Consider the following 22,406-nt stretch of genomic DNA (forward strand, 5'->3'; position numbering starts at 1 on the left):
GTGCCACGGCCTTCTCTCATCCTGTCCTATGCCAGTAAGGTCACATTCATCGGTCACGTGGCCTAGGCGCAGCTCAGTCCCATTTAAGTGAATAGGGCTGAGCTGCGATACCAAGCAACGCTCCAAAAGCCGCTCTGTTGCAAGCTAATGAAACCTCATAATATTAAAAAATTAGTGTCAGGATATATTTTACATATCTTCAGGAGTGTAGAGAAAAAATCCTATAAATATTATCACACATCATGCATTCCTTCTTATAAATAGCCAATATGATCATAAGAGATCACTTACTCGGACAGTTTGTGCCATCTGTATCAATAGCCGGTGTCTTCCCATCTGAGCAACATCCTAGAGGTGTATTGTAGCAGCTGGCCCTTTCCATTACAGGTGTAGTGTCAAAGTCCTTTTCCTCCTCACCTTCCTCTTGCTGTTCATCTCCTCCATCAAATCCATCCTCTGCAGAAAAGCATAGCAGATTAACTGAAATAACCATAGCTGAAGACTTAACCTGTTACCTGAAAAATTTGCCAACAATATGAACTGCTGGAGTAAAGAAGGGACCATAGCTTCTATTTATGTTAATGAGTCCATATTCTAGAAGTAACATCCAGACCAGTGTTGCCAACCTGTATTTTTCCTTTTCTGGGCAAACTATCCAAAAATGATGGACAACCAACATTTTTACAGTCAAATAGGAAATAATGAATAGTAAAGATTATAAGTAATACATGTGTATAGCTCAATATACTGATATTTACTGTGAGCCGTAAAATCATAATTACGATGACAATAACCTGCTCACGGACGCATCTATTTTTTTTTACTGTCCCGGAATTTCTGGACAATTGGCAAACCTTACCCGGACCACAATGAAGATCTATTGAACCAAACTTACAGCATCATAGGGGAATTTATCATGACAGTAAGATTTGAAGTCTGCTTTGCTTGAGTCTGTGTCGGCATTTATCAAATGTTGCATGCTGTTTGATACATTTGTCTCATCCTTAAACATATTACTTTTGTCTAGAAAATCTACTCCAGTTTTTACTGGAATGAGATGAAGAGTATGACTTTTTTGTGAAATTTAAAAAAAGTCTCAGTGATAAATATGGAGTGAACCTTATTAACATAGCTAAGCAACCACACCCATTTTTCCATTGATATTTCAAAACGAGTGGTGTAAAAATGCAAAAAAAATAAAGGCAAAATATGTGCGCAAGAAAGACAAAAAGTTTTTGAGACTTTTTGACGCCAGAATTCTGGAGTGAAAACATTATAAATCAGGGGCATAGTTTCCCAATTGAGAGGTCTCTCAGCAACTGAAAAGATTTGTTAGTTGTTAGTTCTTAGGTTCATAGTTAACAGAGAACATTTATGTTGAAAAAGGAACACTTTAAGGCTTGTCCACATACTTGGCCCATTTCCACTTAGTTCTGGATCTCCACTTGTTTCCGAGTCGTCATCCCCACTGCCACTTCCAGATTCGTCGTATGCCTGAGTTGTTGTGGGACGCCTAATTGGTACTGTTACTGCTGGTCTTACAGTGGATGTGCGGACAACGTGCGTCTGTGTTACTGGCCTGTGAGTAGTGGTGTAACTCTCGAGAGGACTTTCAGTATCCAAAATTAAGGGGTATGAGTCAACTTCAACTTTTTTGCTGGGACGTCGAGCTCTTGGAGTTGTTGGTGTAGGAAGTGATCGGCCAATGGGTGGTGCTGGTGTCGCAGTAGGAGCCAATGTCTGAAGATTAGCAACAGTGATGGTTTCTTAAGGAGGAAGAAATTGGAAAAAAAAAATTTTGGGGTAAATATTTAGAAAAAAAAAATTTGAGTAAGACTCAATATTACTGGTTCACTAGTTAACAACATGCCAATTTAATTTCTACTAATATGACATAATAAAAATGTTCATTGTCCATTATTGCTACAGAACCCAAATATTCTGCAATACTTCACAATTGGGGAAAGCAGTAAACAGCAAAATTTACAAATACTTAAATAAGTACAAATATCACATTAATATAAGGTAGTAAAACTCCATGATGACATAACGGACGATATCCTATAGAAACACTTTCAGAAATTACTGGTATTTTTATCTGAATGATAAGATGAACAAAATCATACATAAGACATAATACCTTGGCAGGGTCCAGTGTGCTTTACAGTAATAGTCCGACCTTGTCTGCAAGCAATTGTTTTCAGCTGACACCAGTCTCCATAGGTCACTCCATCAGAGCCACAGACCTACAAATAAGTAATACAAGTCATATGCTGGATTCTGTCAGCTGGGGAATAAACACCAAAGGAAAAAGCCTTATTAAAGATAACAGGGGCTGTATTCAAGCATTTGAACCTGGACCATATGTGCCTTATTACGAACCTAAACTAATGTCATGTCTAAAATGGCTCAACGGGGTCTTAAGTCAAATGACAAAGATGTTTTATGCAATAGAAAAAAGACAACTGCATTAATATTTAATGTATACTGGCCACTGGTTTGATGCCCCTATTGTTTACACTGCTAAGCTGCTCCTCATAGGCGGGGCTGACAGCTCTCCTATGAAATTTCAGATTCTGTTTTGCCATTATGTGTTTTCAGATCAATGCACAGGCATCTACAATGCGAATGCCTTGTTTAACTACACAATGTATGGATATGCCCGTGAAATTTCCTTTTGCTATGGGAGCCTATGTAATTTTGTAATTATGTAAGAGACCACAGGAAGATCCTTTGATGCTGTAGAGGACCACCCTAGAGGTACACATTTTAAATCTAAGCAAAAAACGAGTAAGAAAAGGTTAGTAAGAACATTAGTGTATTGACGGCTGAATCTGCCATCAACTGCGAGTTTAGCAGACAGTATAATGTGTATGGAAAGCTCCTGACTCTCTGTCGATAGATCATGAGGATAAAGCAAACTGATTTTTTTTCTTTTTTCGCCCACTCCTTTTGTTCTCCCTGGCTATAAGCCACCAACGGTGTCTGGCAAAGACTTTCTCCTCCCTCCCCATTGGCAATACAGCCAAACTGAACTTGTATGCGTATGGGAGAATCGGGAGAGATCTGGGAGAAATAGCGGTTGGCTGAACTATACTGTACTGACCAAATACTGACCGTGAGAAAGAGGCCTTAGAGATGCAGAAAATACAGGATCTTTTATTTTTATTTTTATGTTCTTATGTCAGATAAGAAGAAAGGAAAATAAACGGTTATGCCACCTCGGATAAACAGGGACAATAGTGGCCCCATGACAGAGTGGGGAGGGGGGCAGCAGCAGTGGCATACAGCAAAAGATGGTGGCAGATCACAGTAGTAGTACAACACAAAAACAACAGTGTGATAGCAAGGCCCAAAAATGTAACATGTACATATCAGTAGGCCAGAATGGCAATAGAAGCAGCAGGCTGGTGGCAGCAGCACGTGGCAAGTAATGGCCCATTTTGCAGAATATTTTGGTGTGCCAGCACACTACAGTATGATCATTAGTGGCAGAAAGATTTATTCTGTTGCATCAGGCATCTTTATGAAGGTTAGTCTCTCAACATTTTGGGAGGAAAGGCGAGCTCTCATAGGGGTAACTATGCCCCCCTGCCGCACTGAACACCCACTCTGCTGCCACACTACTGGCTGGGCAGGAAAGCATGCCGATGCCACACTTCAAGTGTGCATGCCCAGTAGTCCAAATGGATCTTGGATCATGAATGACAGAGTTCAATCCAAGTATGCCACCACCTGCTGGTTGAGGTTCTGCTGCATGTGCTGCTGCTGGTTGGTTTCTTCAGTAGGTGACTGAAGAAAACTACTCATCATAGATTCCAGACTGAAGTTGCTGCATATGCAACTGGTGCTGCTCCTGCTCCCCCCCCCCCAACCAGTGGAGCGTGCGCACAGAGGGTTTCCCTGGACCTGAGGACAGGCGATGGCGCTTGTAGGCAGCAACCAACTGACTACACAGCACATTTCTATAGTAGTCCATTTTTGCATCCCTCTCAGAAAGTTTAAAAATACCCCCATTTTTGACCAGTAGCGAGGGTCTAACAATGTGGATAGCCAGCAGTCACCCCTCTGCCAAATCATTTCAATGTGGCTGTCACTACACAAACATGACAGCATGTATCTGGCCATTTGCGCAAGGCACTCGGAGGGCCTCCCTGCCTCCATCTCCACTGCATACGGCCACGGTCTGTCTGGGTCATCGGCATAATCTTCGTCGTCGCCCTCCAGCTCCTCCTGCTCCTCTCCTGTCGCTCGTGCAAATAAACCACCTAATTGTGTATAAAATTCCGTTTAAGTCCTCTTCTCCTCCACTGCCAGTTTATCCTCCTCAGGGCTCAGGTGGACATGAAATGGAGGTACCACGTCTTCTGTCCCTTCGCCAATCAGAGTTGCCAGCATCCCCTACAGGACGTGAAGGAGTGGAATGACATAATTCATCTCATTTACTCTAGTATAGTTAGGCAAACCTACATCTGGACACACCATAAATTCAGTATTATTAGTAAAAACTTGATTATATTTATTAATATTATATATATTAAAATATCTCCCAAAAATTTTTCATTACGACATCCTAAAATACAAATACAAATAACTAATTCTTGATAGCCCACAATGTTATCAATGCTTGCTTCTAATGACAGTGTAACTTGCAAACACAAAATTAAATTAGCTATGGTTTGCACCATATAAATGCATCTCAATGATGGTATGTATATCAATAGAGGTGTGTATAATATACGGTGCAAACCTGCAAACAATAATATCAACTCCTTAATATAAGCGAATAAAAGTTATTAAATGTCACAATTGTATATCTTATGTCGATATTGCTAATTGATATTCATTTGTCTTTCAGCAAAAACACAAGTCTGCTCTGCACCGGCTGTCCTCACCGTGCCGCAGAAAAGGTAAATGTATAAAAAGTCTCTTTAGGAAGTTTTCACTTAATCACATATATATTGTGATATAAAATAGAGATGAAATCAGTCCAATGTACTGTTGTAATGATCCTGCTAATTAATAGAAGTCACGATGTTGGTTGGGTGAATTATCATATACTGCGCAGTAAAATTCACCTATTCTCTATATACTGTACTGGAAATAGTAGTTCCAACAATATTACTTATGGAGATGTTGCTGTTAGTAGTTTGAGTCTTATAGTCATGCTTGCATATATATACCTGATCTATTTTGAATCGCCAATTACTCACTGTTCGCTGGGTTGGGGCTGGGTCCCGTATCTGCCGTGGCGTCCCACGTGTGTTGCGATCTGGGAAACCCTTACCTCCACCTTCTTTCTCTCGTGAGTCTTGTTGCTCTGTGCTTCCTAGTTGTATAACTGCAGGATCAAGCCGGCAACTCCTAATGCGGAGTGTTGGTAATGTCGGCGTCCCACGTGTTTTTGCGCTGTCTTGGCATAGCTCAATATGCTAGTGAAAATTCAGTGAATCTCTCAAGAGCTCTCCAGATTCTGCAAATGTAACAAGCGAACCTCCAATATATTGTATGGGGGGCTTATTCATACCAAACGCGTTTCGGAGTTAATAACATACCCCTTCTTCCACGGCAGATACGGGACCCAGCCCAAACCCAGCGAACAGTGAGTAATTGGCGATTCAAAATAGCTCAAGTATATATATGCAAGCATGACTATAAGACTCAAACTACTAACAGCAACATCTCCATAAGTAATATTGTTGGAACTACTATTTCCAGTATATAGAGAATAAGTGAATTTTACTGCGCAGTATATGATAATTCACCCAACCAACATCGTGACTTCTATTAATTAGCAGGACCATTACAACAGTACATGGGCTGATTTTATCTGGATTTTATATCACAATATATATGTGATTCAGTGAAAATTTCCTAAAGAGACTTTTTATACATTTACCTTTTCTGCGGCACGGTGAGGACAGCCGGTGCAGAGCAGACTTGTGTTTTTGCTGAAAGACAAATGAATATCAATTAGCAATATCGACATAAGATATACAATTGTGACATTTAATAACTTTTATTTACTTATATTAAGGAGTTGATATTATTGTTTGCAGGTTTGCACCGTATATTATACACACCTCTATTGATATACATACCATCATTGAGATGCATTTATATGGTGCAACCATAGCTAATTTAATTTTGTGTTTGCAGGTTACACTGTCATTAGAAGCAAGCATTGATAACATTGTGGGCTATCAAGAGTTAGTTATTTGTATTTGTATTTTAGGATGTCGTAATGAAATTTTTTGGGGAGATATTTTAATATATATAATATTAATAAATATAATCAAGTTTTTACTAATAATACAGAATTTATGGTGTGTCCAGATGTACAGTCGTGGCCAAAAGTTTTGAGAATTACATAAATATTGGAAATTGGAAAAGTTTCTGCTTAAGTTTTTAGAATAGCAATTTGCATATACTCCAGAATGTTATGAAGAGTGATCAGATGAATTGCATAGTCCTTCTTTGCCATGAAAATTATATTAATCCCAAAAAAAAACTTTCCACTGCATTTCATTGCTGTCATTAAAGGACCTGCTGAGATCATTTCAGTAATCGTCTTGTTAACTCAGGTGAGAATGTTGACGAGCACAAGGCTGGAGATCATTATGTCAGACTGATTGGGTTAAAATGGCAGACTTGACATGTTAAAAGGAGGGTGATGCTTGAAATCATTGTTCTTCCATTGTTAACCATGGTGACCTGCAAAGAAACGCGTGCAGCCATCATTGCGTTGCATAAAAATGGCTTCACAGGCAAGGATATTGTGGCTACTAAGATTGCACCTCAATCAACAATTTATAGGATCATCAAAAACTTCAAGGAAAGAGGTTCAATTCTTTTTAAGAAGGCTTCAGGGCGTCCAAGAAAGTCCAGCAAGCGCCAGGATCGTCTCCTAAAGAGGATTCAGCTGCGGGATCGGAGTGCCACCAGTGCAAAGCTTGCTCAGGAATGGCAGCAGACAGGTGTAAGAGCATCTGCACGCACAGTGTGGCGAAGACTTTTGGAAGATGGCCTGGTGTCAAGAAGGGCAGCAAAGAAGCCACTTCTCTCCAAAAAAAAACATCAGGGACAGATTGATCTTCTGCAGAAAGTTTGGTGAATGGACTGCTGAGGACTGAGGAAAAGTCATATTCTCCAATGAAGCCTCTTTCCGATTGTTAGGGGCATCTGGAAAAAGGCTTGTCCGGAGAAGAAAAGGTGAGCGCTACCATCAGTTCTGTGTCATGCCAACAGTAAAGCATCCTGAGACCATTCATGTGTGGGGTTGCTTCTCATCCAAGGAAGTGGGCTCACTCACAATTTTGCCCAAAAACACAGCCATGAATAAAGAATGGTACCAAAACACCCTCCAACAGCAACTTCTTCCAACAATCCAACAACAGTTTGGTGAAGAACAATGCATTTTCCAGCACGATGGAGCACCGTGCCATAAGGCAAAAGTGATAACTAAGTGGCTCGGGGACCAAAACGTTGACATTTTGGGTCCATGGCCTGGAAACTCCCCAGATCTTAATCCCATTGAGAACTTGTGGTCAATCCTCAAGAGGCGGGTGGACAAACAAAAACCCACTAATTCTGACAAACTCCAAGACGTGATTATGAAAGAATCGGTTGTTATCAGTCAGGAATTGGCCCAGAAGTTGATTGAGAGCATGCCCAGTCGAATTGCAGAGGTCCTGATAAAGAAGGGCCAACACTGCAAATACTGACTCTTTGCATAAATGTCATGTAATTGTCGAAAAAAAGCCTTTGAAACGTATGAAGTGCGTGTAATTATATTTCACTACATCACAGAAACAACTGAAACAAAGATCTAAAAGCAGTTTAGCAGCAAACTTTGTGAAAACTAATATTTGTGTCATTCTCAAAACTTTTGGCCACGACTGTAGGTGTGCCTAACTATACTAGAGTAAACGTACATTTATGATAGATTGGATGCGTCCATAAGTTAGAGCACCCAGTCCAGATAAGTTAGCAGGTGAGCCACCTCATAATTCAATTATAATTCATCTCATAGTTCTGCCGACTGACAAATAAAGTGGCCTCCTCAAACGGCCTGAGCAAACGACACGTGTCATGCAGATATACTGGGGAGTAGACCTGTCCGTCTGGAGCATTAAGAAATCGTTGACCGCCTTCCTCTGCTCGTACAGGCGGTCTAACATATGGAGCATGGAGTTTCAACGGGTGAAAACGTTGCATATCAGGCAATGTTGGGGAAGAGCATTTTGCCTTTGCAGCTCAAGAAGGGCGTGTTTTGCATGGTAAGAGTGGCTGAAATGCATGCACAGTTTCCTGGACATTTTTAACAGCTCTTGCTGTTTAGTGGAAGACTTGAGCATCCGGCTGACAATGAGATTGAAGACGTATGCCATGAAGGGTGCATGGGTCAGATCTCCCTGACGCAGCATAGACAAAATGTTCTTCCAGTTATCAGTAACCATGGTTTCTATCTCCAGTTGGCGAGGAGACAGGCAGTGTTCAATTTCTTTATTGATGACACAGAGCAGTTACTCCGTGGTGGGCTCTGTTCACCAAGGCTGACCAGGTGCAGAACCCCGTGACAACACCTAGCTTTGCATAAGTCATATGCTGGAGGACCACTGTGAACTGTGCCTATAGGGGAGGGTGAGGACAAGGTGGAGGATGAGGAGGCAAACAAGGACATTGCCACATAAATCCTAGAACTCCAACACGGAGGGGGCATTGCCATCACCTGGCCAAGTTGCCAGTGTGCCTGGTCTGGAATGACATTTACCCTAGTGGGCTGTGAACGACATATATTGTCCTGGACTATAGTTACAACTATATACTTAAGCAAAGGCGTGAACTCTACCAGACATGAGAGGCCCAAGGACTGGCCCACCTTCTTCTGCACATACATGTGCAGAGCTGGTACAGCTTTTGTAATGTCAACTTGGGACTCTCCACCTTGGGTGGGCACAACCCATCAGTTCTCTGAAATGTGCAGAGTCAACTACATGGAAAGGGAGGGACTGTAGTACCAGCAACTTTGCCAGGTTCAGCTTCTGCACCGTTGGATGAGTGCACAAATACTGTTGTCTTTTTGCAATCGCTTAGGTGATTGATTGCTGTCGAAACTAGTGATGAGGAGGAGCATCAGGAGCAATAGATGACATTGAAGTCGATAGGAAGGAACGACAGCTTCCTTATGCTGACGTTGTCGAGCCCTTACTGCTGGAGAGGGGGTGCGGGAAAGAGGGAGATGCAGTGATTGCTGCAGGTAGCCTCCCGAGCTGCAGACGGTGTACCCCTCCTGCATTTGGCTGCAGATCTCCCTCTGCTTCTGCCCTGCTGTCTCACGGGCACGCTGCCACCCTCGTCCTCTGATGATGATGCACCCTTTTCACCTGGCTCCCACGTGCGATCGGCTACATCATCATCTACATCTGTTTGGTCGTCACTTGTGTCAACCTCACCTGTTTCTTGCACACGTCCCTGGCCTCTTGCAAAATGTTCTCCCACCCAACTGTCATCAGCGGTATTTGCACACCTAGAGGAGTCAACAGCGGACCTCTTATCCAAGTCTGTGCTGGCCTGTAACTGCTGACTGTCCTCATAAAGCTCATCCTCGCTGAAAAGCAGAGTAGAGCCAGCAGCATACATTACTTGGCTAGCAGAAGGGGTAGCAAAAGCAAGAGGCAGGTTCAGGACAGGTGAGGGCATAGAGGCAGTTCCTAGGCCATGCCAATTAAGCGTAGTGTCAGAGGAACCCACCGATTCCTGGCTGTGTGTATCTGTTTTCACTTGAGATGATATTAAAAAGTCAACCATTCCAGTACAGCTGGATTGTTGGTCAAAACCTGACCGCTGAATGACAGTGACAGCTCTGGCCTGTTTGCTGTGGCTGCTGCTACCACCACCCCTCCTTCTGCTGCTACTTGTGCCGACTACAGCAACATTTTTGCAACTGCCCGTTCTTTTGGAGGGCCCAGGCAACTGTCTGTTGTCCATAGTGTACAGTAACTGTATCAGTAATGTAACAATGTGGCAGCAGTTCAACAAGATGTACACGGCAATATATTGGACTGTCCTTTTATACTGAGGTGCAGTAATTCTAGGAATAAACTGACAGATTAATGGGGATTGTGGCAGCAGTTGAACAAGATAAACGCGTCAATATTTTAGACCGCTCTTTAATACTGAGGCACAGTAATTCTATGCATAAACTAACAGATTAACAGGGATTATGCTGGCAGTTTAAAATAAACCCGGCGATATATTAGACTACCATTTTATACTGATTTACAGTAATTCTATATATAAACTAAAAGATTTCGAGGGATTGTGCCAGCAGATCAACAAGATGCACATGGCAATATATTAGACCGCCCAGTGGCGTACACACAATCCATGGGGCCCCGGTGCGAAACTGATCCTCCCCGTCGACGCCCCCCCCCTTCCCAACCAGCCGCCGCGCATGTGTGTGTGCGTATGTGATATATATATATATTATACTGCAAAAAGAAGTTGAAAGAAATCCAGCTCCACTTGGATAAAGGAATGTGCGTTTATTCAGCTTGCGGTTAAAAACTCATCCATGAATTACAAAAATTAGCAGTCTTGTCTACGCGTTTTGGGCTACCAGAGACAATTCCAGCCCTTCTTCATGACAGAAGGGCTGGAATTGTCTCTGGTAGCCCGAAACGCGTAGACAAGACTGCTAATTTTTGTAATTCATGGATGAGTTTTTAACCGCAAGCTGAATAAACGCACATTCCTTTATCCAAGTGGAGCTGGATTTCTTTCAACTTCTTTTTGCATTTGCTGCCCGCACCTGACACGGGCCATCCATGCTCACAACCAAAGGAAGGGCAGGTGAGAGCTGCTACACTTCTCTTTTCTTCATATATATTATACTGTATACAAGAGGATGATATTCGGTATAACCCACGGTATTCCCACGTAAAACCAGCTCTGCTACATTATGTAGCAGTGCTGGTTTTGTCATGCATTTCTTTTGCCTTCATATGGTAAAATACTTCATTGGCTATCAATGGCTTTATAACTAACTCTGCTATATTTCTGTAGCCTGCAACCTCTGACTGCCCAGTTGGGCTGAAACTACTACACCCAACATGTTCTGGCAGTAATAGTAAATGGATATTGGTGCAATTCTGAGCTACTAGTCTATATAATACATATGTAGCCTACATATTTATTATATAGACTAGTAGCTCAGAATTGCACCAATATAATAGCCCCCTCTTTGTTATTAATATAATGGCCCCCTCTTTATTATTAATATAATGTCCCCCTCTTTATTATTAATGTACTGGGCCCCTCTTTATTATTAATATAATGGCCGCCTCTCCCCTCCTCTCACCTAATTACACAGGGTGGGACTCTGCACTCAGTCTCAGGGACAGTCACTGACAGTCGCTTGAATCACTCTCTGCCTGGAGTCTGGACTTCAGTTCTGCATCTTCTTCATTCATGCTCCGGCTACTGGCTCTGCACTCACTGCCTTTCCCACCTGGAAGGTGGGCGGAGCCTATCGGGAACTGCCGTGCATGCCCCGCCCCCTCTCCCCTCCTCACTCTGCTCTGCAGCCGGACGCTGCCCGGGTTATACAGGCACAGCACTACTGCAGGACGGGTCCACAGGCGGCCGGGGAGGAGACTCAAGGGAGGGTAGGGCTGGCAGCATAGAAACTCAACACTGGGGGGCGGGCCCCGGGCCCGGTCGCAAGTGCGACCCCTGTATGTAAGCCACTGAGACCGCCCTTCATATATAGAATTTATGTGCCTCAGTATTAACCGCCTCCAGACCGCCTAACGCAGGATCGCGTTTTGGAGGCGGCTCACCCAGGCAGAGTCACGCATATACGCGTCATCTCGCAAGATGCGAGATTTCCCGTGAACGCGCGGACACAGGCGCGCGCGTTCACAGGAACTGCAGGTAAGCGAGTGGATCTACAGCCTGCCAGCGGTGATCGTTCGCTGGCAGGCTGTAGATGCAATTTTTTTAACCCCTAACAGGTATATTAGACGCTGTTTTGATAACAGCGTCTAATATACCTGCTACCTGGTCCTCTGGTGGTCCCTTTTGCTTGGATCGACCACCAGAGGACACAGGCAGCTCTGTAATAAGTAGCACCAAGCACCACACTACACTACACCCCCGTCACTTATTAACCCCTTATTAACCCCTGATCACCCCATATAGACTCCCTGATCACCCCCCTGTAAGGCTCCATTCAGACGTCCGTATGTGTTTTACGGATCCACGGATCCATGGATCGGATCCGCAAAACACATACGGACCTCTGAATGGAGCCTTACAGGGGGGTGATCAATGACAGGGGGGTGATCAATGACAGGGGGGTGATCAGGGAGTCTATATGGGGTGATCACCCCCCATCATTGATCACCCACCTGTAAGGCTCCATTCAGACGTCCGTATGTGTTTTGCGGATCCACAAAACACATACGGACGTCTGAATGGAGCCTTACAGGGGGGTGATCAATGAAAGGGTGGTGATCACCCCATATAGACTCCCTGATCACCCCCCTGTAAGGCTCCATTCAGACATTTTTTTGGCACAAGTTAGCGGAAATTGATTTTTTTGTTTTTTCTTACAAAGTCTGATATTCCACTAACTTGTGACAAAAAATAAAATCTCACATGAACTCACCATACCCCTCACGGAATCCAAATGCGTAAATATTTTTTGACATTTATATTCCAGACTTCTTCTCACGCTTTAGGGCCCCTAAAATGCCAGGGCAGTATAAATACCCCACATGTGACCCCATTTCGGAAAGAAGACACCCCAAGGTATTCGCTGAGGGGCATGGCGAGTTCATGAAAGATTGAACTTTTTGTCCCAAGTTAGCGGAAAGGGAGACTTTGTGAGAAAAAAGAATAAAAATCTATTTCCGCTAACTTGTGCCAAAAAAATAAAATCTTCTATGTACTCGCCATGCCCCTCATTGAATACCTTGGGGTGTCTTCTTTCCAAAATGGGGTCACATGTGGGGTATTTATACTGCCCTGGCATTTTAGGGGCCCTAAAGCGTGAAAAGAAGCCTGGGATCCAAATGTCTAAAAATGCCCTCCTAAAAGGAATTTGGGCCCCTTTGCGCATCTAGGCTGCAAAAAAGTGTCACACATGTGGTATCGCCGTACTCAGGAGAAGTTGGGCAATGTGTTTTGGGGTGTCATTTTACATATACCCATGCTGGGTGAGATAAATATCTCGGTCAAATGCCAACTTTGTATAACAAAATGGGAAAAGTTGTCTTTTAGAGAGATATTTCTCTCACCCAGCATGGGTATATGTAAAAAGACACCCCAAAACACATTTCCCAACTTCTCCTGAGTACGGCGATACCACATGTGTGACACTTTTTTGCAGCCTAGGTGGGCAAAGGGGCCCACATTCCAAAGAGCACCTTTAGGATTTCACAGGGCATTTTTTTTTACACATTTTGATTTCAAACTACTTCTCACGCATTAGGGCCCCTAAAATGCCAAAGCAGTATAACTACCCCACAAGTGACCCCATTTTGGAAAGAAGACACCCCAAGGTATTCCGTGAAAGGCATGGCGAGTTCCTAGAATTTATTTTTTGTCACAAGTTAGCGGAAAATTATGATTTTTTTTTTCTTACAAAGTCTCATATTCCACTAACTTGTGACAAAAAATAAAAACTTCCATGAACTCACTATGCCCATCACGAAATACCTTGGGATGTCTTCTTTCCAAAATGGGGTCACTTGTGGGGTAGTTATACTGCCCTGGCATTTTAGGGGCCCTAATGTGTGAGAAGTAGTTTGAAATCAAAATGTGTAAAAAATGCCCTGTGAAATCCTAAAGGTGCTCTTTGGAATGTGGGCCCCTTTGCCCACCTAGGCTGCAAAAAAGTGTCATACATGTGGTATCGCCGTACTCAGGAGAAGTTGGGTAATGTGTTTTGGGGTGTCATTTTACATATACCCATGCTGGGTGAGAGAAATATCTCGGCAAAAGACAACTTTTCCCATTTTTTTTATACAAAGTTGGCATTTGGGTGGTAAGTTGCATGACCGAGCAATAAACGGTGAAAGTAGTGTAGTGCAGAAGTGTAAAAAGTGGTCTGGTCATTAAGGGTGTTTAAGCTAGGGGGGCTGAGGTGGTTAAAGGGCGGCCTAATATACCTCTGCGTTTATCTTGTTCAACTGCTGCCACAATCCCCGCTAATCTGTTAGTTTATATATAGAATTTGTGGCAGCAGTTGAACAAGATAAACGCAGAGGTATATTAGGCCGCCCTTTAATACTGAGGCACAGTAATTCTATATATAAACAGATTAACTGGGATTGTGACAGCAGTTCAACAAGATGAACATGGCGATTACATTCAAGCTGACCGGACCCTTCAGTCTCACTATGCTTTCCCTATGCTCTTCCTAAAATGTCTAAAAACTCTCCCTATGATCTCCCTGCATCTCCACTAACCAATATTCTACAATAAAAAAGCTTTCTAAAACACTGTCTCTAGTGCATAAGCACTTGTCACGGTTTTCCCATCTCAGCTCACAGAGATATGTCGGAGACCGCGCAGGATGAGGCTTTTTATAGGGCTGTGACATCACAGGGGATCTGGACTATGGGTCATATCGCGTTCCTGGGCTTCTCACTTTGTAAAATGTGCAACAGCCATTTTAGAAAAAAATTAAGTGCAAGGAAATTCTGATTCGTGGCAGACAAAATTTTTACTAAAATTCAGATGCTTTGATTCGCTTAACACTTTAATTTTTCTTGAAATTGTCTGAAGATAATTCAATAAAAAAAAAAAAATCTATGTATATATATATATATATATATATATATACACACACACATACAGTTAGTTCCATATATATTTGTACAGAGACATTTTTCTAATTTTTGTTCTGTACATTACTACAATGGATTTTGAACAAAACAATTCAGATGCAGTTGAAGTTCAGACTTTCAGCTTTAATTTAGTGGGTTGAACAAAATGATTGCATAAAAATGTGAGGAACTAAAGCATTTTTTAAACGCAATCCTTTCATTTCAGGGGCCCAAAGGTAATTGGACGAATTAAATAATTGTAAATAATATGTTAATTTCTAATACTTGGTTGAAAACCCTTTCTTAGCAATGACTGCCTGAAGTCTTGAACTCATGGACATCACCAGACGCTATGTTTCCTCCTTTGTAATGCTCTGCCAGGCCTTTACTGCAGCGGTTTTCGGTTGCTGTTGTTTGTGGGTCTTTCTGTCTGAAGTTTAGTCTTTAACAAATGAAATGCTCTATTGGGTTCAGATCAGGTGACTGACTTCAAGAATATTCCACTTCTTTGTTTTAATAAACTCCTGGGTTGCTTTGGCTTTATGTTTTGGGTCATTGTCCATCTGTATTATTGCCGACAAATCAGTTTGGCTGCATTTGGCTGGATTTGAGCACACAGTATGTCTCTGAAAATGCAAGAATTTATCCGGCTGCATCTGTCCTGTATCACATCATCAATAAACACTAGGGACCCAGTGCGACTGGCAGACATGCATGCCCAAGCCATCACACTGCCTCTGCCATGTTTTACAGATGATGTGGTATGCTTTGGATCATGAGCTGTACCATGCCTTCGCCATACTTTTTTCGTTCCATCATTCTGGTACAGGTTGATCTTGGTTTCATCTGTCCAAAGAATGTTCTTCCAGAAGTGTGCTGGTTTTTTTTAATTTTTTTTTTTTTTTTTTTGCAAAATCCAATCTAGCCTTCTTATTCTTGAGGCTTATGAGTGGCTTGCACCGTGCAGTGAACCCTCTGTATTTACTTTCATGCAGTCTTCTCTTTATGGTAGATTTGGATATTGATACGCCTATATCCTGGAGAGTTTTGTTCACTTGGTTGGCTGTTGTGAAGGAGTTTCTCTTCACCATGGTAATTATTCTGCCATCATCCACCACTGTTGTCTTCCGTGGGCGTCCAGGTCTTTTTGCATTGTTGAGGTCACCAGTGCTTTCTTTCTTTCTCAGGATGTACCAAACTGTAGATTTTGCCACTCCTAATAGTGTAGCAATTGCTTAGAGGTTTTTTTTCTGTTTTTGCAGATGAAGGATGGTTTGTTTCACCTGCATGGAGAGCTCCTTTGATGGCATGTTTACTTCTCAGCAAAATTTTCAAAATGCAAGCAGCACGCATCAAATCAACTCCAGGCCTTTTATGTGCTTAATTGAGAATGAAATAATGAAGGAATTGCTCATGAAACAGCTTTTGAGTCAATTGTCCAATTACTTTTGGTCCCTTTAAAAACTGTTTGCCACATATAAAGGAGCTGAAACTCCTAAACCCTTCATCCAATTTTAATGTGGATATCCTCATATGAAAGCTAAAAGTCTGGATTTTATGTCCATGTCCAATATATAACTATAACTTGAATATGTTTTAGTAAACAGGTAATAAAAACAAAATTTGTGTCAGTGTCCAAATATATATGGACCTAACTGTATATATATATATATATATATATATAAAAGAAAAAAAGGGAATGGCAGCACCGTCACAATGAAGTTGGAAGGAAAGGGTGCACAGGCCCAGATGTGGATATAAGCCAATCCAACAAACACAAAAAATGGAAAAAAGGGCAGCACTCCACTGGATAAAAATAAAATAAACTTTATTTACCCATAGGCAACAGCGACGTTTCGGCTCATACACAGGAGCCTTCCTCAAGCAGTGAGGAAGGCTCCTGTGTATGAGCCGAAACGTCGCTGTTGCCTATGGGTAAATAAAGTTTATTTTATTTTTATCCAGTGGAGTGCTGCCCTTTTTTCCATTTTTTATATATATATATATATATTTAGCAGTAAGGAAATTAATCATTAAATCCATGCAGAGCCAAGGTCAACCAGAGGAATAAAATATTCATGTAATTATAAGCAAACAGGGCCTGTATGTTTTTCTACACTGGATATGTCCTCACACTGGGTGTTTTCTGTATTGATGTGCTCTGTATGTAGGTCAAGTGTTTCTTTGTTGTCATGATCAGTCTGTGAAATTGGTAGGCTTCCCCTGTGCGTCCATCTGGATTCAGCAATGCAGGGGATTTCCAGGCTTAGGCAGACAATGAATGAAGGCCTTAGACCTAACATTTTTGAAAATGGAAAGCAAACATAAAATTTGCTACTGTAGGCATTTCACATGTACAGTTAAGTGAGGGTCCGAACATAACCGTATAATCCATCTGCCTTACAACATAATTGGTTTTCTATAAAGGGACTTCATATCTACATAGAAAGCATCAAATCTGTCTTCAGAACTAGCATTAACGTTATTGAGGTAGACCTAGACATAAGAGTTCTCACTGAATTAACAATCCAATATATATACTTTTTTTTCAATTTCAGAACATTTGTCAAATTTATTATCACTATAGATACAAGGATTATTGCTGCAAACCAGTGTTTCTCATCCAGAATTCCCAGGAATTGCCCATAAGAGAGCTGCAGGTAGATCTGTCACTTTAGACAATGGTGATGGGCTATTTCCATGCTGCTCAATGACACTTGTTACAGCAGCTATGGGCCAGTATATAATGCTGGACAGAAATTGCTTAATCCTCCCCCTCCCATTGCAAGCTATTTTTGATACAGAAATAGGAGGTCCTAGAAACTAACAAACATTTTTGTGATTTTTCCATGATAATAAGGGTGGGGATCACTGTTCTAATCACTAAATCTCTGTCAACTTGTAAAATTATCTTAACCCTTTCATGACCAAAGGTCATTGATGCCCCAGTGTCCAGGTCAAAATTTACAAATCTGACATGCGTCACTTTAAGTGGTAATAGCTTTGGAACACTTTTACTTATCCACGCCATTCTGAAATTGTTTTCTCGTGACACATTGTACTTCATGACAGTCATAAATTTGAGTCAATATATATCACCTTTATTTATGAAAAAATCCCAAATTTACCAAAAATAAATAAAAATTAGCAATTTTCTAAATTTCAATTTCTCTGCTTCTAAAACAGAAAGTGATACCTCATAAAATATTTATTACATAACATTCCCCATATGTCTACTTTATGTTGGCATCATTTTGGAAATGTTATTACATTTTTTTAGGACGTTACAAGGCTTAGAAGTTTAGAAGCAATTCTTAAAATTTTTAAGAAAATTTCCAAAACCCACTTTATAAGGACTAGTTCAGGTCTGAAGTCACTTTGTGGGGCCTACATAGTGGATACCCCCATAAATGACCCCATTGTAGAAACTAGACCCCTCAAGTTACTTAAAACCAATTTTACAAACGTTATTAACCCTTTAGGTGTTCCACAAGAATTAAAGGAAAATGGAGAGGAAATTTCTAAATTTCACTTTTTTAGCAGATTTTCTATTTTATTACATTTTTTTCTTTAACACATTAAGAATTAACAGCCAAACAAAACTCAATATTTTTTACTCTGATTCTGCGGTTTACAGAAACACCCAACATGTGGTCGTAAACTGATGTAAGGGCGCACGGCAGGGCGCAGAAGGAAAGGAACACCGTATGGTTTTTGGAAGGCAGATTTTGCCGGATTGGTTTTCTGAACGCCATATGTTTTTTATTTTTCTACCGATTGTCTTGTGCAGGGGCTCATTTTTTGAAGAAAGAGTTGAGGTTTTTATTGGTACCATTTTTGGGTACATAGGATTTTTTGATCATTCATTATTACACTTTATGGGACAAGGTGGCCAAAAAATTGGCTGTTTTGGAACCTTTTTTTTTTTTTTTTTTTACAGCGTTCATCTGAGGGGTTAGGTCATGTGACAGTTTTATAGAGCAGATCGTTACGGACGTGGCAATACCCAATATGTATACTTTTTCTTATTTATTTAAGTTTTACACAATAATAGCATTTCTGAAACCAAAAAAATGATGTTTTAGTGTCTCTATAGTCTGAAAGCCATAGCTTTTTAATTTTTTGGGCGATTGTCTTAAATATGGGCTTTTTTTGCGGGATGAGGTAACGGTTTGATTGGTACTATTTTGGGGTATATACGCCTTTTTTGATCGCTTGCTGTTGCACTTTTTGTGATGTAAGGTGACAAAAATGGCTTATTTTTTTACACCGTTTTTATTTTTTATGGTGTTTATTGGACGGGGTTGATGATGTGATATATTTATAGAGATGGTCGCTACGGACGCGGTGACACCTAATATGTGTGGTTTTTGTTATTTTTTTTGTTTTGTTTTTATAGGAAAAGGATTTTTTTTTTTTACATTTTTATTTATTTTATTTTTACTTTTATTATTTTCAAAAAATTTTTTTTATCAGTTCCCTCTTGGATCTTGAAGATCCAGTGGGGCTGATGGTTGTACTATACTTTGCAATGCTTTTGCATTGCAAAGTATAATACAATCAGATGCCTGTAGGTGGCAGCACCGGACGCCTATGCCATGGCAACCGGACGCCTTTGCAAAGCGTCCGGTTGCCATGGCAACCATCGGGCGCTGCGATCGCAGCAGCCCTGATGGTTGAGAGAGAGGGAGCCCCCTCCCTCTATTAACCCCATGGATGCCGCTACTGCGGCATCTATGCGGTTACAGTAGTGTCAGCATAGAGCTGACACACGCTGCTGATGGCGGCGGCTCAGGAATGGAGCCGCCGCCATCACACACAGAAGGGGGACCGCATCGGGGGCAGCATTTTACTTATAACAGATCGGGGCAGGAGGGGGCGGACGCATCGGGGGCAGGGGGCAGCATTTTATTTATTACAGATCGGGGCAGGAGGAGGCGGACCGCATCGGGGGCAGGGGGCAGCATTTTATTTATTACAGATCGGGGCAGGAGGAGGCGGACCGCATCGGGGGCAGGGTAATAGAAGAAGGACAAGAAGGGGGCACAGATCGGGGGCTTCAGGACACATTACCGATTTCAGGCTGTGATCTGCAGAGCGCAGATCAGAGCCTGAAACCGGCATTTTAACACTGCCGCGATCCGATTGGTTAGTCTGCACAGACTAACCAATCGGATCGATTGCCGGCAAGGGGCCACTCTGATTGGCCCCTTGCTGGCATTACTAGACTGTATGCTGTCCGTGACAGCAGCAGGGCTCGGGCAGAAGCTTTAATCCAAGCGCTTTGCAGCGCTTGGATTAAAGAGCTGGCTTGAAGTCTATACACGTGATAGCTGCACGGGGTATGTGCAGCTATCACGTATATATACAGATTGCGGTCGTGAAGAGGTTAAAGATGACCATCTCTTTTAGTCTTAAGGTGACAATACAAATTAGATAGAAGTTGGTTGGTGGTTGAACAAACAATCATCTAGTAAACATTCTTTTTGCAGACACGGCCGTACACATTTTAGTCCATATTGGCCGTTACAGTTGTTCAAACTGCCCATACACTTCAGTGAAACTGGAAAATGGACGAAAGATGTTCTTTCCAAGAAGGCTCTTTTGTCTGACTATCGGACAAAAATATTAAATATGTCTGACTTCTTGTCAAACAACAATCAAATATTATCGGTCAGCTAAAACAATCATTCATCATTAAATTTCAACCAGCGAATGTTCATTTTGTTTAAAATTGTCCTTTTTGATTGACTTTAGACTAATGTGTATGGCCACATCCCCGGAAGAAGCCTGTGAGGCGAAACGGCGTTGGGAGGAGGCGGCTGCAGGGTCGGCGTGCTACACATGGTACCATTATTTCTTGTTATACCACTTTGCCCTTCTTTTATCCTGCATTTAAGGTGTGTGTGTGTGTGTGGGGGGGGGGGGGGGGGGGTTCTTCCCTTTGCAATTTAATGTGCACAAGGGGCAATCCTAAGTGGTAGTGTCTTTTTTTGTTGTTGTTAAGTTGTTCCATTTGTTGTGGCTGGCCGTCTCTGCAGCCCCCTCAGGATCCTCATTTGGGGGGGTCTCACTTGCTGCTTATTGTTTCCATGTTTTAATATGTACTTATTGTGTATTTAATAAAGACTTTGATATTTATTTTGTATGGAGGCTATTAGTTTTTTTGTGTAGGTTGCACCTTAAGGTTGAGTAAAAGGAAGATTTCAACCAAAACATTTATGTGTTGAGTGAAATTTAATGACAAACAATTATTTTAACTACTTTTACCTGTGAAACCAGATTGTTCACCAGATGATTATGTGTTCACCGGCTGTTCAACCATTAACCTACTTTTGTCTGATGTATATGGTCACCTTAAAACATCTGGTGAACGTTCTTCTTACAGACACGGCTATACACATTTTAGTCCATAATGGCCATTACAGTTGTTCAAATTGCCTATACACATTCAATGAAACCGGGTGATGGACGAAAGATTTTTTCTGGGAACTTTCATTCACAAACGACCTTTCTTTTAACAAAAGATCTTTCATCCGATTATCCAACGAAAATATTAAACACAACCAAATTCTTCTCAAACAATAATGGTCTATCATCAGTCGGCAAAAACAATAATTCCTTGTCAAATTTAAACCGAAGAACATTCCATTTGTTTGAAATCATCCATTTTGGTCAACTTTAAACTAATGTATACAGCCACCTTTATGTTCAAAATCCTGACTCAAATATGAATGACTATAAGTAAATTGGTCTGCTGCTTACCTTAGTTAGATTAAATTCTGAGCACAATGGTGACGGACACTCACAATGGGCAGTACCTCCAACCACCACACAGGTTGCCCCAAACTGACAATGAATATCATTGCAAGATTTAGGAGCTAATGGATCTGGACAAGAAAAAAAATAGAAAATGATTTTGCAATTATTTTGGATTTCACATTATGTTTGTCAAATGTAAGCTATTTACAAGAGTATTAGACAAGCATGGGTTCATAATATAGTTCACAGATAGGGACTATTACACAATATGGCTAGTTCTAGATGGTAGCCTTTAGTCAGAATTCCTATGAATTACCCTTAAAGCAACAGACTGGATGGATTGCTATATTCACTTAACCATAGACAAAAGATAAAGAACACTGACTATTTGGCCCCACGGTCAATGCATGATGCTCAAATTCACAACCGGGCTGGTTGGGAAGGGGCCCACTAAAAAGGAACATAGTTTCTCCCCTTCCCTAAACATATCTATACTGTAATTTCTTTAAACAGTACAAGAGATAATTAGATCAACTCTGCCATGATAAAAATCCATTACGTGCAATATTTTATTTATGCAAAATAAGAAGGAACGCGACCACGTTAATTCCCATGGATTGTATTCCTTCAAATATGACTAAAGATGAGAGACTCTTCCCTGTGGATATCGACATAAGATCAGGGTAATGAGCTGCCTACGTTGGGCGATCAATTGTAAAATGTTGTCAGCTTTCATTTTGTTGTGTTTCCATGCTTGCTGCAATCTGTTTTCATTCTGCTGTAGTCACTGAAGAAGGTAAATTATTA

The 22,406-nt window shown here is 41.4% G+C and overlaps 1 protein-coding gene across 3 annotated transcripts in view; it reads right to left on the minus strand.

The window, feature by feature from the left end:
* Window positions 1–22,406, minus strand: part of AGRN (agrin) — a 524,915-nt gene that overhangs the window by 77,259 nt on the left and 425,250 nt on the right. For all 3 annotated transcript variants that reach the window (XM_040427048.1, XM_040427040.1, XM_040427053.1), the window contains 4 exons: window positions 21,603–21,727; window positions 2,141–2,246; window positions 1,413–1,766; window positions 292–456 (listed from right to left, as the gene is read on the minus strand). In XM_040427048.1, the coding sequence (XP_040282982.1) occupies window positions 292–456; window positions 1,413–1,766; window positions 2,141–2,246; window positions 21,603–21,727 (750 nt within the window). The remainder of the gene's footprint in view (window positions 1–291; window positions 457–1,412; window positions 1,767–2,140; window positions 2,247–21,602; window positions 21,728–22,406) is intronic.

The sequence above is a fragment of the Bufo bufo genome, chromosome 1 (assembly GCF_905171765.1).
Source record: "Bufo bufo chromosome 1, aBufBuf1.1, whole genome shotgun sequence".
Lineage (NCBI taxonomy): Eukaryota > Metazoa > Chordata > Amphibia > Anura > Bufonidae > Bufo > Bufo bufo.